The sequence below is a fragment of the Podarcis vaucheri genome (genome assembly GCF_965113315.1).
Source record: "Podarcis vaucheri genome assembly, chromosome: Z".
Taxonomy (NCBI): Eukaryota; Metazoa; Chordata; class Lepidosauria; order Squamata; family Lacertidae; genus Podarcis; species Podarcis vaucheri.
The window spans coordinates 33,300,583-33,315,841 of NC_138758.1; the positions used below are offsets into that span (position 1 = coordinate 33,300,583).

The window sequence follows — 15,259 nt, forward strand, 5'->3', positions numbered from 1 at the left end:
TGGCCGTTGCTCCAAGCGGAGTCACTTCTCTCGCGTAGGGGCTCCCAGCACAGAAAGGTGGGAGGAGGCTGGACAACAATTCCCCCTCCCGTGGATCGAGACCGTTTCGTTCCAACAGCGACCAAGATACCGGAAATGAGGGTGTTCTAGGCGACCCCCGAAGGAGGGCGCCCCGTGGCGGCAGTGGGACCTTTATAATATTTATATTTTAAATCCAAACCCGGAGATGGGGTAGAATGGGAAAGACGTTGCGAAGGAATCAAGTCCTTTAAATTCAAGACAAGTTTCCAGTCCTCATGACCCAAGAGGATTTTATTTTTTTATTTTTTGGCGCTTGGGGTGGTGGTGGGGAATATAGCCCTGCGTCAATCAGCGCCCCCAACTTCAACGTTACACTTAAGCTTACTTTCTGTATTTGAGGCAGGGAGACATAAGCACCCGCCCTCCCGCGAAAGCGCGCAGGCGGGCGGGTGGAGAGGTGGGCGTTGACGTCAGAGCCGGGGGCGGGTCGCCCTGCCTCCACGGAGTCGGGGGTCCGGGTGAGCCGCCGTTGCCGGCCGGCTGGAGGCGGAGGAGGCGCTGCCCGCCTGCCTGCCCCCCCGCAGCAATGTCCCTGCTGGCCCCCGAGAACGCCCTGCCGGAGCCCCCCGACAAGAGGTTGCATTCCAGGTAGGGCAGAGTGGCGGCTGGACTGACAGCCGAGGCGAGGGGCTCCTCTTCCTCCTTTTCGCTGCCCCCCTCAGCGCTTTGCGTTCAGGGGCGAAAGCTTGCCGGGTTCCAGGAGACATGGGGCTCCTCCCCGCTCGGGCCTTGGGAGGTTTTCCAGGAAAGAAGGTTACCTCCCTCGCCCTCCGGGCTGGAGGCAGCCCCCTCCCCGTTTCCCCTCTGCTGGGTCTCCCTAACCCCAGGACCGTCTGCATCTCGCGTGCTCTCTGCGTGGTTCTCAGCCATTATTAGGAAATTGGTCTATTTCCTTTTGGGGTGTGTGGAGGGAAGTGTCATCTAGTTTCCCAAGGAACTCTGCTGCTGGCTGCAATAGGTAGCCGAAGGTCTGCCGAGTCGGACCGCTGCAGGTTCCAGCACTCACTGGCAGCAGCTATCCGGAGTTTTGGGCAGAGGAAACTCTTCCCCCCTCCCAAAAATATAAAGTAAGGTTCTGCTTCTCCTGGGATGAATTAAATAGGAACGAAGGATTGCACCTTCTACCGAGCCAGACTGCCGTCCCATTTAGCTCAGTGTAGTCTACTACACAGACTGGCAGTGGCTCTCAAGAGTTTCAGGCAGTGGGGCGTGCTCAGCCCTTCCTCTGAAAAGTACAGTGAAGTTCTAGTCCTCATGGTTCCAAATAAAGGACTGAATTAAACAGGAAACATAGGGGCCTTTGACACCCTAGCTTATGGGTGCACCACTGGGGATGCTTTGCAGCCCACGGTGACCCCCAAAATAAATTGGGTGAAGCAGGGCTGGACAGCAGTGGGGATCCAGAGGTGCTTGACTTTTTCTTAGGATGTCCTAATGAGATCCTGGAGTCATTTAAAGTGCTGCAATACCACTTTGAGACAGCTTCCCCTAAAAACTCCCGGGAACTGTAGTTTAAGGGTGCTGAGAATTCTTAGGAGATTCCCCCATACCCGTCCCAGAGCTGCAGAACCTAGAGTTCCCTGGGGAAGAATTAAACCACACTGGGAACTCAAAACCCCTGAACAAACAACAGTTCTCATGATTCTTTTTTTGGGGGAGGAGCTGTTTAAAATGGTATATAATCCTGCTTTAAATGTCTAGTACTGGCAAGGCCTCAGAAAAACTGCAGGTGTGTATCTGTGATTCTTGCATTCCAGGGGGTTGAACTAGATGACCCTTGGGTGTACCTTTCAGCTCCATGATTCCGTGATGATTAAGGGCCTGATTTTGCAGAGTCAGAAATGCTGGGGTGTGCTTTAATTGTGTATTGCAGTGGAACTCCAGGATTTCTAAAAAGGCCTTGGGTGCTGGGTCTGGGTCCAAGGTAAGACCACCCTGCAAGGGGGGTTGGGGGTTGGTAGAGAGAGCATAGCCATTGTGGCTAGTATCCATTGATAGCCTTGCTTGCCTTCTGCCATGTCACCTCTTTCCTCTCTTTTTCTCTGCCTGGAACCCCTGAGAGCTGTTGATGCTGCCGGCCAGAGCAGGAAATGCTCATTTGCATAGGAAGCCCAGCATTACTTACTTTGACCATCAGCAGCTCTCTGGGTGAAGTCCTAGTCCTCATAGTTCTGAAGAAATCAGAACCTGGGGTGTTCTGTATGCAGCACAGATACTCTGCCACTGAGCTACAGCCCTTCTAGGTCAGAATGAGTCGACGGCCTGCGTTCCTGTGCCATTTGGAAGCCATTTGCCATGGCCAGAGAAGCCTAGACCAGGGCTACTACCTCGCTGCTGGATCAGGCAGCTGTTTCTCTGGGCCACAAGCTGCTTTGCTGCCCCACCCCAAAGCCCAGAAACCACAACCATGTTGGATTTGGAACCTGGTCCCGAGAACGTGGGCTCCTCGGGGGGGGGGGGAGAGAAGAATGTCAGGCGGGAACGGAGGCAAGCAACCACTTTTGGAAGGGGCCAGTGTTTCCTTTTCCTTTGCAATCCTCTACTTAGCGAAAATAAAATTACAGGGTTCATTCCAGGGACCTGCAGTGAGGCAGCTTCTGGATTTACAAGATTTGCTAGGAGAGGAGAGTCCATGATCCCCAAGGCCCCATGCAATGCTTGCCTGGTACTGGAGCATATTTCTCTCTCCTGTTATAATTCCTGGCTCCCCTTTAAACAGAAAAATAATTACGGGGGGGGGGCGAGGGGGAGTTTTTTAAAGAAGAGTCTGCTGGATCAGTCCAGCATCCTGTCCTCACGGTGGCCTGGGGAAACCTGCAATCAGGACCCGAGCACAAGAGCAACACTCCTCTCCTGCGTTTCCCAGCAACTGCTGAGAAGCATCACTGCTTCTAACTCTGGAGGCAGACAATAGCCATTGCGGCTAGTAGCCTTGACAGCCTTCGCCTCTTCCAAGAAATTACCTAATCCTGTTTTAAAACCATCCAGGATGGAGGCCATACTGCCTCCTGCAGGAGGAAGTTCCATAGTTTTGGGCCAACGGTGTTCCATCATGGGATGTGAGTTACTTATCTGATTGTGTGTCTGTATGTGTGCGTGTTTTTAAAAAATATAGATGGGTTTTTTAATGGCTTTCAGGACAGATAAAAGAAAGGGCTTCTTCACGCAGCACATAGTTAAATTACGGAACTGTCTCCTGCAGGAGGAAGTGATGGGCACCAACTTGGGTGGCATTAAAAGAGGATTAGGCAGATTCACAGAGGAGAAAGCTATCTGTGAGTGCTTGCCAGGATCCCAGATGTTGGAAACTGCAGGAGGGGAGAGTTGCTCTTGTGCTTGAATCCTGCTGCCCATAATGGCCATCTGGTCCTCCACTTATACGGAGAGGATGTGAGGGTAGATGGGCCACTGGCCTGATCCAGTAGGGTTCTGCTCTTTTGGAACATCCAGGTCCAGAGGCAGCTTAACTGAATTCCTAGGTTCTATGGTGTATTTGGCCACTGTGAAGAAAGGATGCCATTGGCCTGATCCAGCAGGCCTTAAGTTCCTCTTGTTTGCATTGGTGCTGTTCCCACCCCCAAGCCCTTTCCAGATCCTTCCACGTCTCTTGCGTATTGAGCAGCTTCTGAAGGAGCTTGCACGAAGCCGGATGCAAATCTTCGCACGATTTAAACAAAGAAGAGTGAATCAAACACATGCAGGCCACTCATCCGAGCTGGGAACAGAGATGGCATTATGGGATTCTGGGGGACGGATGCACAGGGTGGGCAGAGGAGCATTCCCAGAAGCATGGTGGCAGCAACAGAGAAACAATAGTGTCTTTAAGAAATGTGGACAGAAGACAGGCTCTTGTCAGAATTTGGCCGGCTGGGAAAGGGTCAGCAGGGTGACTCTGTCAACTTCAGTTTGTCTGGAGTTTCGTATTTCCCTTCTCTTATCTTTATGAGTTTACCCCTGCGTTGCAGGGGGTGGGGCTAGATGACCCTCCAGTTCTACAGTCCCATGAATCTGTTGACGTAAATCCAACAAATGCAATGGGGAGGAAAAAGAAGTGCAAAAAAAGCAGTGTGTGATATCTGGGAGAGACTTCCTATTAGGGTGAGAGAGGACTCAAGGCCATTGGCTGAACTAAATTTAATGTTGTACTGTGGAGAGGGAGTCCTCTGTGTCTGTATTTAGAACCACAGAGTGTAGAGTTGGAAGGAACACCCCCCCCCAAAGCTCATCTAGTTCAATGCCCCACAATGCAGGGAATCACGACCAAAGCGTCCAACCTCTTTTTAGAGATCTCCAATGAAGGAGAGTTCGCCACCTTCTGAGGTCAGAGAGTCATCCACTTGCAGAGTTGAGGGAACCCCAGAACAGTCTAGCACTCTGCAATGCAGGAATCACAGCTAAATCACAGCTAATTGTGACATACAGTGGTACCTCAGGTTACATACGCTTCAGGTTACATACGCTTCAGGTTACAGACTCCACTAACCCAGAAATAGTACCTCGGGTGAAGAACTTTGCTTCAGGATGAGAACAGAAATCATGCTCCGGCGGTGTGGCGGCAGTGGGAGGCCCCATTAGCTAAAGTGGTCTTCAGGTTAAGAACAGTTTCAGGTTAAGAACGGACCTCCAGAATGAATTAAGTACTTAACCCGAGGTACCACTGTATAAGACAAAATCCTGCCAAAAGAGCAGGATAATTTTCCAGGACCCTCCAAGCCTTTTGGCAACACTTGTTGTTGTTGTTGTTGTTGTTGTTGTTATCACCATCCTCTTATTTCATTTCATAATGTATGTAAAACAGAGAACCATTATAACAACAGATGAAAATTAAAAGATGGAAAAACAAAACAATAAGGCACGCAGAATGAGTCCAGTTGCACAGGTAGCAAAGTTCCAGTAAAGAATAATAGAATTGGAAAGGATCCCAAGGGTCATCTAGTCCAACCCCCTGTAATGCAGGAATATCAGCATTATGAGATTATCAAGTCTAGTTCCAGATTTGCCAGGCTTGGGATGAAGGTTGCCTTGAAAATGAAATGTCCACTGTATATGTCCTAAAAGAATGCCAAACTCTGTATAAAGTGCCTGGTGGTTCTAGTCCTCATTGACATCAAATTAGGTGTAATTTTCTCAATTATAGCTATATTCCATAGTGAGTGGTTCCAAGGGCCCTGTGTAAGATTTTGGGCTGTTTTCCATTGATCTACCCTATCATGTTTGAGGTGAGGCAGCCAGGACTTTTGTCCCCTTTTGCAGGGCTGTGCTAACTCTAGGGAGGGAGGGAGGCTTGCACAGCGAAGTCTGTTGAGCATCTGGTTGCCATTAAAGACCCAAGTGGGAGCTGAGTGCCTCAGAGAGAGGAACAGGAGAAGCTCCCCCTGTAATTATCTGGAGCAAATCCTGACCATGTGATCTGCAAACGGATGTACAGGGCCTGGACACTGTGTTCCCGGCGAGATGAAAAGAGCAGCTCCCTGGCAGCCGGCCGGACTTGGCGAGGGCTGTCATCATGGATGGATTGAGCCCAGCCAGAAGCCAGCCCAGGCACCACTCTCTGGGTTGCCGTGGTTAGCTAATACAGCTTCTGATTCCTCACACTCGGAGGAGCGGCCCAGAGGTTGTTTGGTGTTGCAGAGGCTGCTTTCGGGAGTAACCAGAAAGCTGGAGGACCAATTTTCAGCATCCTTAAGAAAATGCCGTCCAGTCCAGTATCCACTTCTCAGAGTTTCCAAATGCCCCTAAGAGCCTAGGAGTCCAGATAGACTGCCTCTGGGCCTGGAGGATAGACACTGGGGCTAGTAACCATTGATGCCCTTCTCCATGAATTTTTCCAATCCTTTTTTAAAGCCATCCAGTTTGGAATCTGAATGATGACCTTCTGCAGTTTCCCTTCTGGGCCACACATGGTATCAGGGGATGATTAGCTGCTTGTGCTTAAAATGGTGCCCCTTCAGAGTTTGTGCGGCCCCACAAACCTCTGTGTGTGACAGAGCTCCTCAGACATGTCTGCTCTAGTCACTATTAGAGTCCGACAGTGGCTGTTTGCGGAAACGCCTCCAACAAAGAAGTTCCTTAACGGAAACACGTCTCCTGGACTCACGACGTGACAGCTTCCGACGAAGCATGGGTCTCCCTGCAGTTGCTTCTGACACCTCCCCACTATTTTCGCTGGACGTGTCTCTCACCCCTTTCTCTCCCCTGCTTCCTGCCTGCGTTGCTGCGTCTCTCTCAGTATTACTGAGATCCTCCTCCAGAGACCCCGCGCTCCCCCTGCTGGTCCCTGCTTTGGCTGTTGAGTCTCTCCCCGTCTCTGGGAGCCCTATCACCTCCTTTCCCTCTGATGTCAGTTCCCTGACATCCACCTCCCCTCCAGGGCCCCCTTCCCCCCCGCCCCCTCCCTCTCCTCTGGGCGGTGAGGAGCTGAAACCCCGAAACGAATCCTCTTCATCTTCAGACGTCTCGAACATTTCCCTCCATCGGTCTTCGTTCCGACTCGCTGAATCCTCCTCCACCTCGGAATCAGAGAACCCCTCCAACTCCTCTTCTTCGTCGGTGGTGGCGAAGTATTCCCTCCGGAACCTCGCCACTGGCTGGGGTTTACGAGGGAATCTCTGATGAAAAGTTTCAATTAGAACCTCGTCATCTACATCCTCTGCCCTGACCCAGGTGTTTTCCGACTCCGGCTCCCCTTCCCACATTACCAAATACTCTACTTGCTCTCCCTTCCACCTGGAATCTAGAATCTCCGCTACATGGTAGCTGTGTTCTTTTTCCTCCATCGCTGGTCCCCTATTGACCCTCCCCTCTCTGTCCCCTATATACGGTGACAGCAACGATCTGTGGAACACTGGGTGCAACTTCATGTGGTTCGGTAACCGGAGTCTGAAAGCCACTGGGTTGACCTGTTGCGTGACTTCAAATGGGCCCAGTCTTTTGGGTCTTAACTTCTTACAACCTCCTTTAAATGGTAACCCTTGGGTGGACAGCCACACCTGGTCTCCCACCCTAATGCTTTCCCCTTCCCTTCTGGTTTTGTCTGCCTGCCTCTTATATTCCTCCTTCGCCCGGTTTAAATTAAGTTGGAGTTGGCGATGGATCGCTTCCATTTCTTCAACGAACTGTTCTGCTGCTGGAACGCTCCAGTTCTCCCCCTCCCCCCCTGGGAAGGCTCGGGGATGACACCCGTGATTGGCCAAAAAAGGGCTCATCCCCGTGGACACGTTCTCTGCATTGTTGTAAGCAAATTCTGCCAACGCCAGCTTCTCCACCCAATCATTCTCTCTGTCATTAACATAACACCTCAAATATTGCTGGAGGACACCATTAGCTCTTTCCGCCTGCCCGTTGGTTTCTGGATGACGGGCAGTAGAGAAATTAACCTCTACATGCAGTAAGCTCATGAGCTTCCTCCAGAACCTGGAAGTAAATTGTTTCCCTCGGTCCGAAACCACCCTCAAGGGGGCGCCATGCAACCTAAACACATTTTCCACAAACAATTTGGCGGTTTCTTCTGCTGTGACCGCATGTGAGCAGGCTATAAAGTGGGCCATCTTGGTTAACAGATCTACCACCACCATAATGGCTGTTTTCCCTTTGGACCTGGGCAGATCAGTCATGAAATCTATTGCCACTGCCTCCCACGGTCTTTCCGGCGTGGGTAGTGGTTCTAATAAACCTGCCGGCGCCCGCCTCTCCCCCTTGGCTCGTTGGCATCGGTCACACCCTCTCACATACTCCCGTACATCTTCCCTAACCTTGGGCCACCAGAATTCCCTGGTAACCAGCCACATGGTTTTGTGTTGCCCAAAATGCCCTGCTGTGGGGTTATCGTGCAGTTGCTTGAGTACCTTTTCCCTCAATTCCCCTTCAGGTATGTATAACGCTCCCTTGTAGTACAACGCCCCATTTCTCTCCTCAAAACCCCCGGGTTTGTCTCCCTCCCTCCTAAGACTCCTGAGTTTGTCCTGGGCGTATTCATCCTGCCCCGTTCCCTCTACCAGTTCCCTTTGCCCCACCAATGCCGCCCCACACACCCAGCGGTCCTCGGGAATGACATGGGTCTCTTCGGGTGCACCCTCTCCCTCCAAATATTCAGGTTTGCGTGAGAGAGCGTCCGCCCTAACGTTCTCCGGGCCTGGTACGTAACAAATCTCAAAGTTAAATTTGGAGAACTCCTGGGCCCATCTCAACTGCCGTTGGTTGAGCACTCGCGCAGTTCTCCAATACTCTAGATTCTTATGGTCCGTGCACACTTGCACCTTCTGTTGTGCACCAATTAGTAGGTGCCTCCATCTCCGGAAGGCCTCATAAATTGCAAGAAGTTCCCGGTCGTACACCGTGTAGTTCCTCTCAGACTTGTTCAGCTTTCGCGAAAAGAAGGCACACGGTCGCCACTCTGACCCCTCCTTCCCCGGCTGCAGAAGAAGCACCGCCCCTATGGCTCTGTCCGACGCGTCTGTTTCGACCCTCAGCTTTTTTTGTAAATCCACATGTAGAAGTTGTTCGTCAGAGGCGAAGGCCCTTTTCAGTTCCTCAAACGCTCGCTCCGCCTCCCCCGTCCAAACAAACTTCTTTTTGCTGCTGAGACAGTCCGTGATGGGCGCCGTCAGGTGGGCGAAGTTTCGGATGAACTTACGATAAAAGTTTCCAAACCCTAGGAACCTCTGCACATCCTTCTTGGTCTTGGGTGTTTTCCATTCCAGCACCGCTTGAATCTTGCCGGGGTCCATGGCCAACCCCTTATCTGACAAGCGGTACCCCAGGAATTCCACCTCCTTGGTATGAAACTGACACTTCTCCAGTTTCACCCACAGTCTGTTGGCTTGCAGCCTGCTCAACACTTCTCTGACGTCTCTCACATGTTGCTCCTCATTCTCCGAATACACCAACACGTCATCTAAGAAGGCCACGCAATTCTTGTAGAGCAAAGGCCCCAGTACGTGGTTCATGAAAGCTTGAAAACACGCGGAGCCTGTTTGTAATCCAAAAGGCATAACTAAGTATTCAAATGCCCCCAAAGGGGTGAACATGGTTGTCTTCCATTCATCCCCTTTCCTTATACGTATCAGGTTGTACGCCCCCCTTAGGTCCAGCTTTGTAAAAATCTTTCCCTTCCGCACCCTGGTCAAAATATCATCAATCCTGGGCATAGGAAAAGCCGCCGGCTCGGTCACTGCATTTAAGGCCCGAAAGTCACATACCAGCCTCGGCTTGTCCGTGTGTTTTTTGTCCACAAAAAACACTGGGCTACCCCCCGCTGCCTTGGACTCTCTGATGAAGCCTCTCTTCAGGTTCTTGTCAATGAACGCTCGCAACTCCTGCATTTCCCTGTCTGACATGGCATACAACTTGCCTACAGGAAGCTGTGCTCCGGGGAGTAAATTGATCTGGCAATCAAAGGGTCTATGCGGAGGTAGTTGGTCAGCTTCCTTCTCGCTGAACACGTCGCTGAGATCAGCATACTGTGGTGGCACCTTCCCCTTCTCCATTACTTCAGTCCCTGCCAGGGTGGCTTGGGCCCCTGCTGACCCCTTTTCCCCCCTGCAGTGTTCTAAGCAATGTGCGGAACCGAAGGAAACCACTCTTTGATGCCAGCCCACCAGCGGATCATGTAGGGCTAGCCAGCTCATTCCCAAAATAATGGGAGCACCTCCCAAGGTGGCCACATTAAACGCTATCAGTTCTGTGTGCCTTGCCACCCTCATTATCATTGGGATGGTCTGCAAGCTGACTCCTCCTCCCAACAGTTCCCTGCCATCGATCGTGGTCACCTGCAGGGGGTTGCTTAAAGGGATAGTCTGTATCTGGTGTTCAGCAGCAAACTCCTTGCTCATAAAATTGCAGGAGCTGCCTGAGTCCAACAGTGCCTTTATTTTTAGGGGGTGTCCATTTTGCAGCTCTAGCGACACTTCAATCACTAGAGCAGGTCGAGGAGCTTCTGGCACTGGCACTTGGGGAAGGGGCACTTTCACTGCTCTTTGGCCTGGCTGCAGTGCCCTGATGGCAACCAGGCGTTGGCTTTTACCTGCTCCGTTTCTCCCTGCTCTTCCCCCTCAACAGCTCCCACCATTCCTTGCCATTCCTTCCTCTGGGGGCAGACTCTGGCAAAGTGGCCTGGCTGTTGGCAGAGATAGCATTTCCGGGCTCCCTTTCCCTCCTTCTTCGCCCCCTCACTGGGCTTTGAAACTGCGCGCGCGCGGGCTGTTCCGATTTCCATCGGCTCTGCCGGCGGGAAAGCTGGCTCAGGAATGTCTGGAATGCGTAACTCCTTCCAACGTTCCCCTCTCCCTTCCCGCCTCTCCAAGGCTCTTGCCTCCTGGCGCGCTCCAATGGTCAGCGCAGATTTGGTCAGCTGATCCATAGACACCGCCCTGGTGCTCCTGGCCAGCTCGTCTTTCACAGCTGAAGAAAGACCTTCTTCAAATAGCATCTGAATGGGTGCTGCCGATAAATCCCACCCCAATCTGTGAATCAGCATGGTAAATTCAGTCCAGTACTCACGGACAGATCTGCTTCCCTGCTTGCAAGCCATTAACTGTCTGCGCACCACCCCTTCCTCAATGTCGCTGGAAAACATGATATCCATTGCACGAAAGAATTTCATAGTGTCCTTTAGGATATCGTTGTGCGTTGCCATCAGGGGTCGAACCCAGTCTCGCGCGCCCTTCTCAAGATGCCCAATTACAAAAGCAACTCGAGATTCCTCATCAGGGAACTCATCAAACTGGACATTCAGGGCATATTGCATTTCAGTCCTAAAGGCATGGTAATCCTTGGGGTCCCCCCCAAACTTCTGCACCAATCCTGGTACCTTTCTGGGGAACTGAGTGGTTCTCCCCTTCTTGTCTGCATCTTGAGCCCTCCTCTCCTCGAGCCTCGCCGTCTGCAGCGCCAGTTGGACCTCCAATGCTCGGTATCTTTCTTCCAAGCTTGGATCAGCTCCTCCCCCTGCTACTCCGGCTCCGGCTGGGTCGCTCATGATGCTTTCTCCTGCACAGGCAGCGTACAGAGACTGTCGGACTGCTATCAGGGGATGATTAGCTGCTTGTGCTTAAAATGGTGCCCCTTCAGAGTTTGTGCGGCCCCACAAACCTCTGTGTGTGACAGAGCTCCTCAGACATGTCTGCTCTAGTCACTATTAGAGTCCGACAGTGGCTGTTTGCGGAAACGCCTCCAACAAAGAAGTTCCTTAACGGAAACACGTCTCCTGGACTCACGACGTGACAGCTTCCGACGAAGCATGGGTCTCCCTGCAGTTGCTTCTGACACCTCCCCACTATTTTCGCTGGACGTGTCTCTCACCCCTTTCTCTCCCCTGCTTCCTGCCTGCGTTGCTGCGTCTCTCTCAGTATTACTGAGATCCTCCTCCAGAGACCCCGCGCTCCCCCTGCTGGTCCCTGCTTTGGCTGTTGAGTCTCTCCCCGTCTCTGGGAGCCCTATCACCTCCTTTCCCTCTGATGTCAGTTCCCTGACACATGGCTTGCAAGTAAGTCCCCTTTCCCGTGACCTTGAGGCACCCTCCTCCATTTCCCTTCCCCATGGGGGTTGCAATCAATCAATTCCCCATCTCGCGCCAACCTCTGTTACTCAACAGTGAACTCTGCGTTTGATCAACACAGCTTGTTGAGGTTAATCGATTTTGGCTAATGTGACACCCAATGAACAGCGTTTTCTTTGCTGTGCTTAGAAGTCCTTATTTGCCATTTATTTTATTTTTAAAATTAACACCCTGCCTTTCTGCTTGAAGGACGAGCTTTCAGAGCGATGCACAATGACGGATAATCAAAAGGCGTTTTAGACAACGGCAGGTGAAAAGGAAAAGACAGCAATGAGTTAGCAGTAAAAACATACCATTTCATTTCTTCAATTTATATACCACCTTTAATCAAAAGGCACAAATCTCAATATCTATACATGTTGATAATGTGATCTTGGCAGTGCACATTGTCAGGGGAACTCAATAAAAAAAAGCCCAAAGTCTGACATTGGGCATTTGGGACTACCCACAATGGACTAAAGCGATCATAGAGAAAATTGCACTTAACTGTGATTTTGATAAGGACTAGAACCTCCAGGCACTTTTTAAATGATTTGGCATTCCTTTATGAAATAATGCAGTGATGCCATCATTTTTAAAAACAACCCTTTTCATAATCCTGGCATATCTGGAACAAGACTCAGTCATCAAATATGCTGATATTCCTGCATTTTCAAGGGTTAGACAAGATGACCTTTGGGATACTTCCAGATTCTGTGATTCTTTCCTGAGACTTGGTTATTTTAACTCCTGTGCTACTGGACTTGTTCTACATTCCAGTTTTATGGTTTTGCTTTTTCATCATCGTTTAATTTTCACCTGCTGTTCTCATACATTTATATGCAGTGGTATATATATATTCATTCCAGAAATATCTGAATGTCAGTGCACAAAAAAACTTAAACAAGATAAAAACCCAAACAATTCTAGTAATAAATAATTTTAATAATAATATCTTTGCTGTACATGTTTGCCCCCATAGGATGGAAGCCTCATGCTTGGAGGTGGCCCTGGAAGGAGAGCGTTTGTGCAAAGCCGGGGATTTCAGAGCTGGGGTGGCCTTCTTTGAAGCGGCTGTTCAGGTGGGAACAGAGGACCTGAAGACACTCAGTGCCATCTATAGCCAGCTGGGCAACGCCTACTTCTACCTGAAGGAGTATTCCAAGGCTCTGGAATACCACAAACATGATCTCACCCTAGCTAGGTAAGTGTCCTGCTGCCAGAAGGTTGTGTTTATTCTCTCATCATGAACATCAGAAGATCTACTAGATCAAGCCAATGGCCCATCTTGTCCAGCATCCTGTTCTCACAGGGGCCAAATACCCCAAACAACCTAGGAATCTAGATAGTCTGTCTCTGGAGCTCTTGAGGCCCCATAAGAGTGTCAGAAGAACCTGGCTGCTGGATCAGGCCAGTGGCTCGTCTAGGCCAGCATCCTTTTCCCAAGACGGCTGAACAATTACCTCTAGGAGAAATCAGCAAGCAGGATCCAAGCACAAGAGACCTCTCCCCTCCCGTGGTCTCCAGCAACTGGTATTCAGGAACATTGCTGCCTTCATTGTGGCTAATATCCATCAATAGCCTTCTTCATCCTTTAATCTGTCCAGTCCCTTTTTTAAAGCCATCCAAGTTGGTGGCCATCACTGTCTCCTGCAGGAAGGAGTTCTGTAGTATCTGTCTGGCAATGGTCAGCTTCGTCGGATGACCATGAGTTGTGGTGTTATGAAAGAGGGAGAGAAACTTCTATCTGTCCAATTTCTCCATATCATGCATAATTTTTATAACTTTCCTGCATTGCAGGGGGTTGAACTAGATTACCCTTCTGGGCTGTATATATTGCCTATAGAGTTAGGACTGGCTGTTATGCTCAGTTTCCTCGAAATAATGGATAGACATTTGTGGTGGTGGTGAGAGCAACAACAAATATATATAATATACAAAGATCATATAATTTGCCTACGAAATCAGCAGCAGGCACCTTCAATGTATTCCGTTCGGCACCTGCTGAAAACATTCAGGTGCTTGGAAAGTGGGTGTAAATTTTAATCTGTTTTAGTATTTTATCTTTTTGCATGTTTTGAAGTCTAGTAGTGTCAACTTTTATTGTTTTACCTTTTTGTAAACAGGTTTGGGGGTTTTCCTTACAATCAAGCGTTGTGTATACATTTTGTGAAATATATATTCCACAATAGTTAATCGATGTCTGTTTTTAACTTTTTATTTTACAATTTGCAGGGGGGGGGGGAGAGAGTTGCTGTAAACCAGTTACATAGTCAGAGGGAAGGGAAGAAAGGACAGGAGGAGACAGAAGGAAGGGAAGGGAAGGGCCCCATTGGGGTGCTTCATTCCTTCCCTTCCCAGCCTGGGTCTTCTTTGTGGCTTTTCTGGAGTGGAGCCACCCGGAACCGCCTTCTGCTTTCTCTCCGCAGGACCACTGGGGACCGCATCGGAGAAGCCAAAGCCAGTGGCAACCTGGGAAATACGCTGAAGATCCTCGGCCAGTTTGATGAGGCCCTGGTCTGTTGCCAGAGGCACCTGGACATCTCCCAGGAGCTGGGAGACAAGGTACCCGCACACTAAAAAATAGCACCACGAAACGGCAGGCGCAAGAGGGGAGAAATGCTCTTGCCCTCGGGCCCTCCTTGCACAGGGCTCCCTATGGGGTTTCTGGGTGGCCACCATGAAGGCCACCATTGGCCTGATCCATCATGGCTCCTTATACGGATGTCAACAGTGATAGCAGAGCTTCCATGCCCAGGGGCAGTCTACCTGTGCATGACAAGTCGGGGTGGGTGCTGCTGTTGAGCTCAGTTTCTGATGGTGGGTTTTCCATAATGGGCATCTGGTTAGCCAGTAAGGACAGGAGGCTGGACTAGATGGGCCATTAGCCTGATCTGGCAGTGGCCAGGCTCACCTTATGGCACCTCCAGTTCCAGAGGCAGTCTGTCTCAATTTCCAGGTTCTTCGGGGCATTTGGTCACTGTGAGAGGAGGGTGCTGTGCTAACTAGGCCCATCTGTGGCCTGATCCAGCAGCCAGGCTCTCCTTAAGGTTGTCTCTTTTGATAGCAGACTATGTATACGGAAGATGGGGAACAACTGTGGGAGAGTTGCTTTTGCACTCGGGTCCTGCTTGGGGGCTTCTCTTTGGGGCATCTGGATGGCCACTGTGAGGACAGGATGCTGGGCTGGATGGGCCACTGACCTGGTCCAGCAGGGCTTTTCTTATGCATCCATGCTGAAATCAACAGGGATGAGGACCCTGGTCTATACAACCAGTGTAAGAGAAAAACCCAAGGCAGCATGAATACCTTTTCTCCCCCACCTCTTCTAGGTTGGAGAGGCGAGGGCGTTGTACAACATTGGGAACGTCTATCACGCTAAAGGGAAGCAGCTGTCTTGGAGCTTGCCCCAGGAGCCTAACCACTTGCCCGAGGAAGTCCGGGAGAGTTTGGAGAAGGCGTCCGAATTTTACGAGTGAGTGACAACCCCTTATTGAGGCAGTGAGCCTAGAATTATAGAATTGTCATCTAGTCCAACTCCCTCCAATGCAGCTCCAGTGCACCTGATGTCCAGCAGAGTCTTTGTGAAAATGCCCCATTCTCTTTCAGCCTCACTTCATTCAAAGATGCTCCCCTTGTTGCTCC

The 15,259-nt window shown here is 50.5% G+C and overlaps 1 protein-coding gene across 1 annotated transcript in view; it reads left to right on the forward strand.

Moving 5' to 3' along the window:
- The first annotated feature begins 519 nt into the window (after nucleotides 1-519).
- The window catches only part of GPSM1 (G protein signaling modulator 1), a 61,141-nt gene continuing 46,401 nt past the window's right edge, over nucleotides 520-15,259 (forward strand). The window contains exons 1-4 of the mRNA XM_082208155.1: nucleotides 520-669; nucleotides 12,597-12,818; nucleotides 14,044-14,179; nucleotides 14,947-15,089. Coding sequence (XP_082064281.1) covers nucleotides 608-669; nucleotides 12,597-12,818; nucleotides 14,044-14,179; nucleotides 14,947-15,089 — 563 coding nt within the window. The 5' untranslated portion in view covers nucleotides 520-607. The remainder of the gene's footprint in view (nucleotides 670-12,596; nucleotides 12,819-14,043; nucleotides 14,180-14,946; nucleotides 15,090-15,259) is intronic.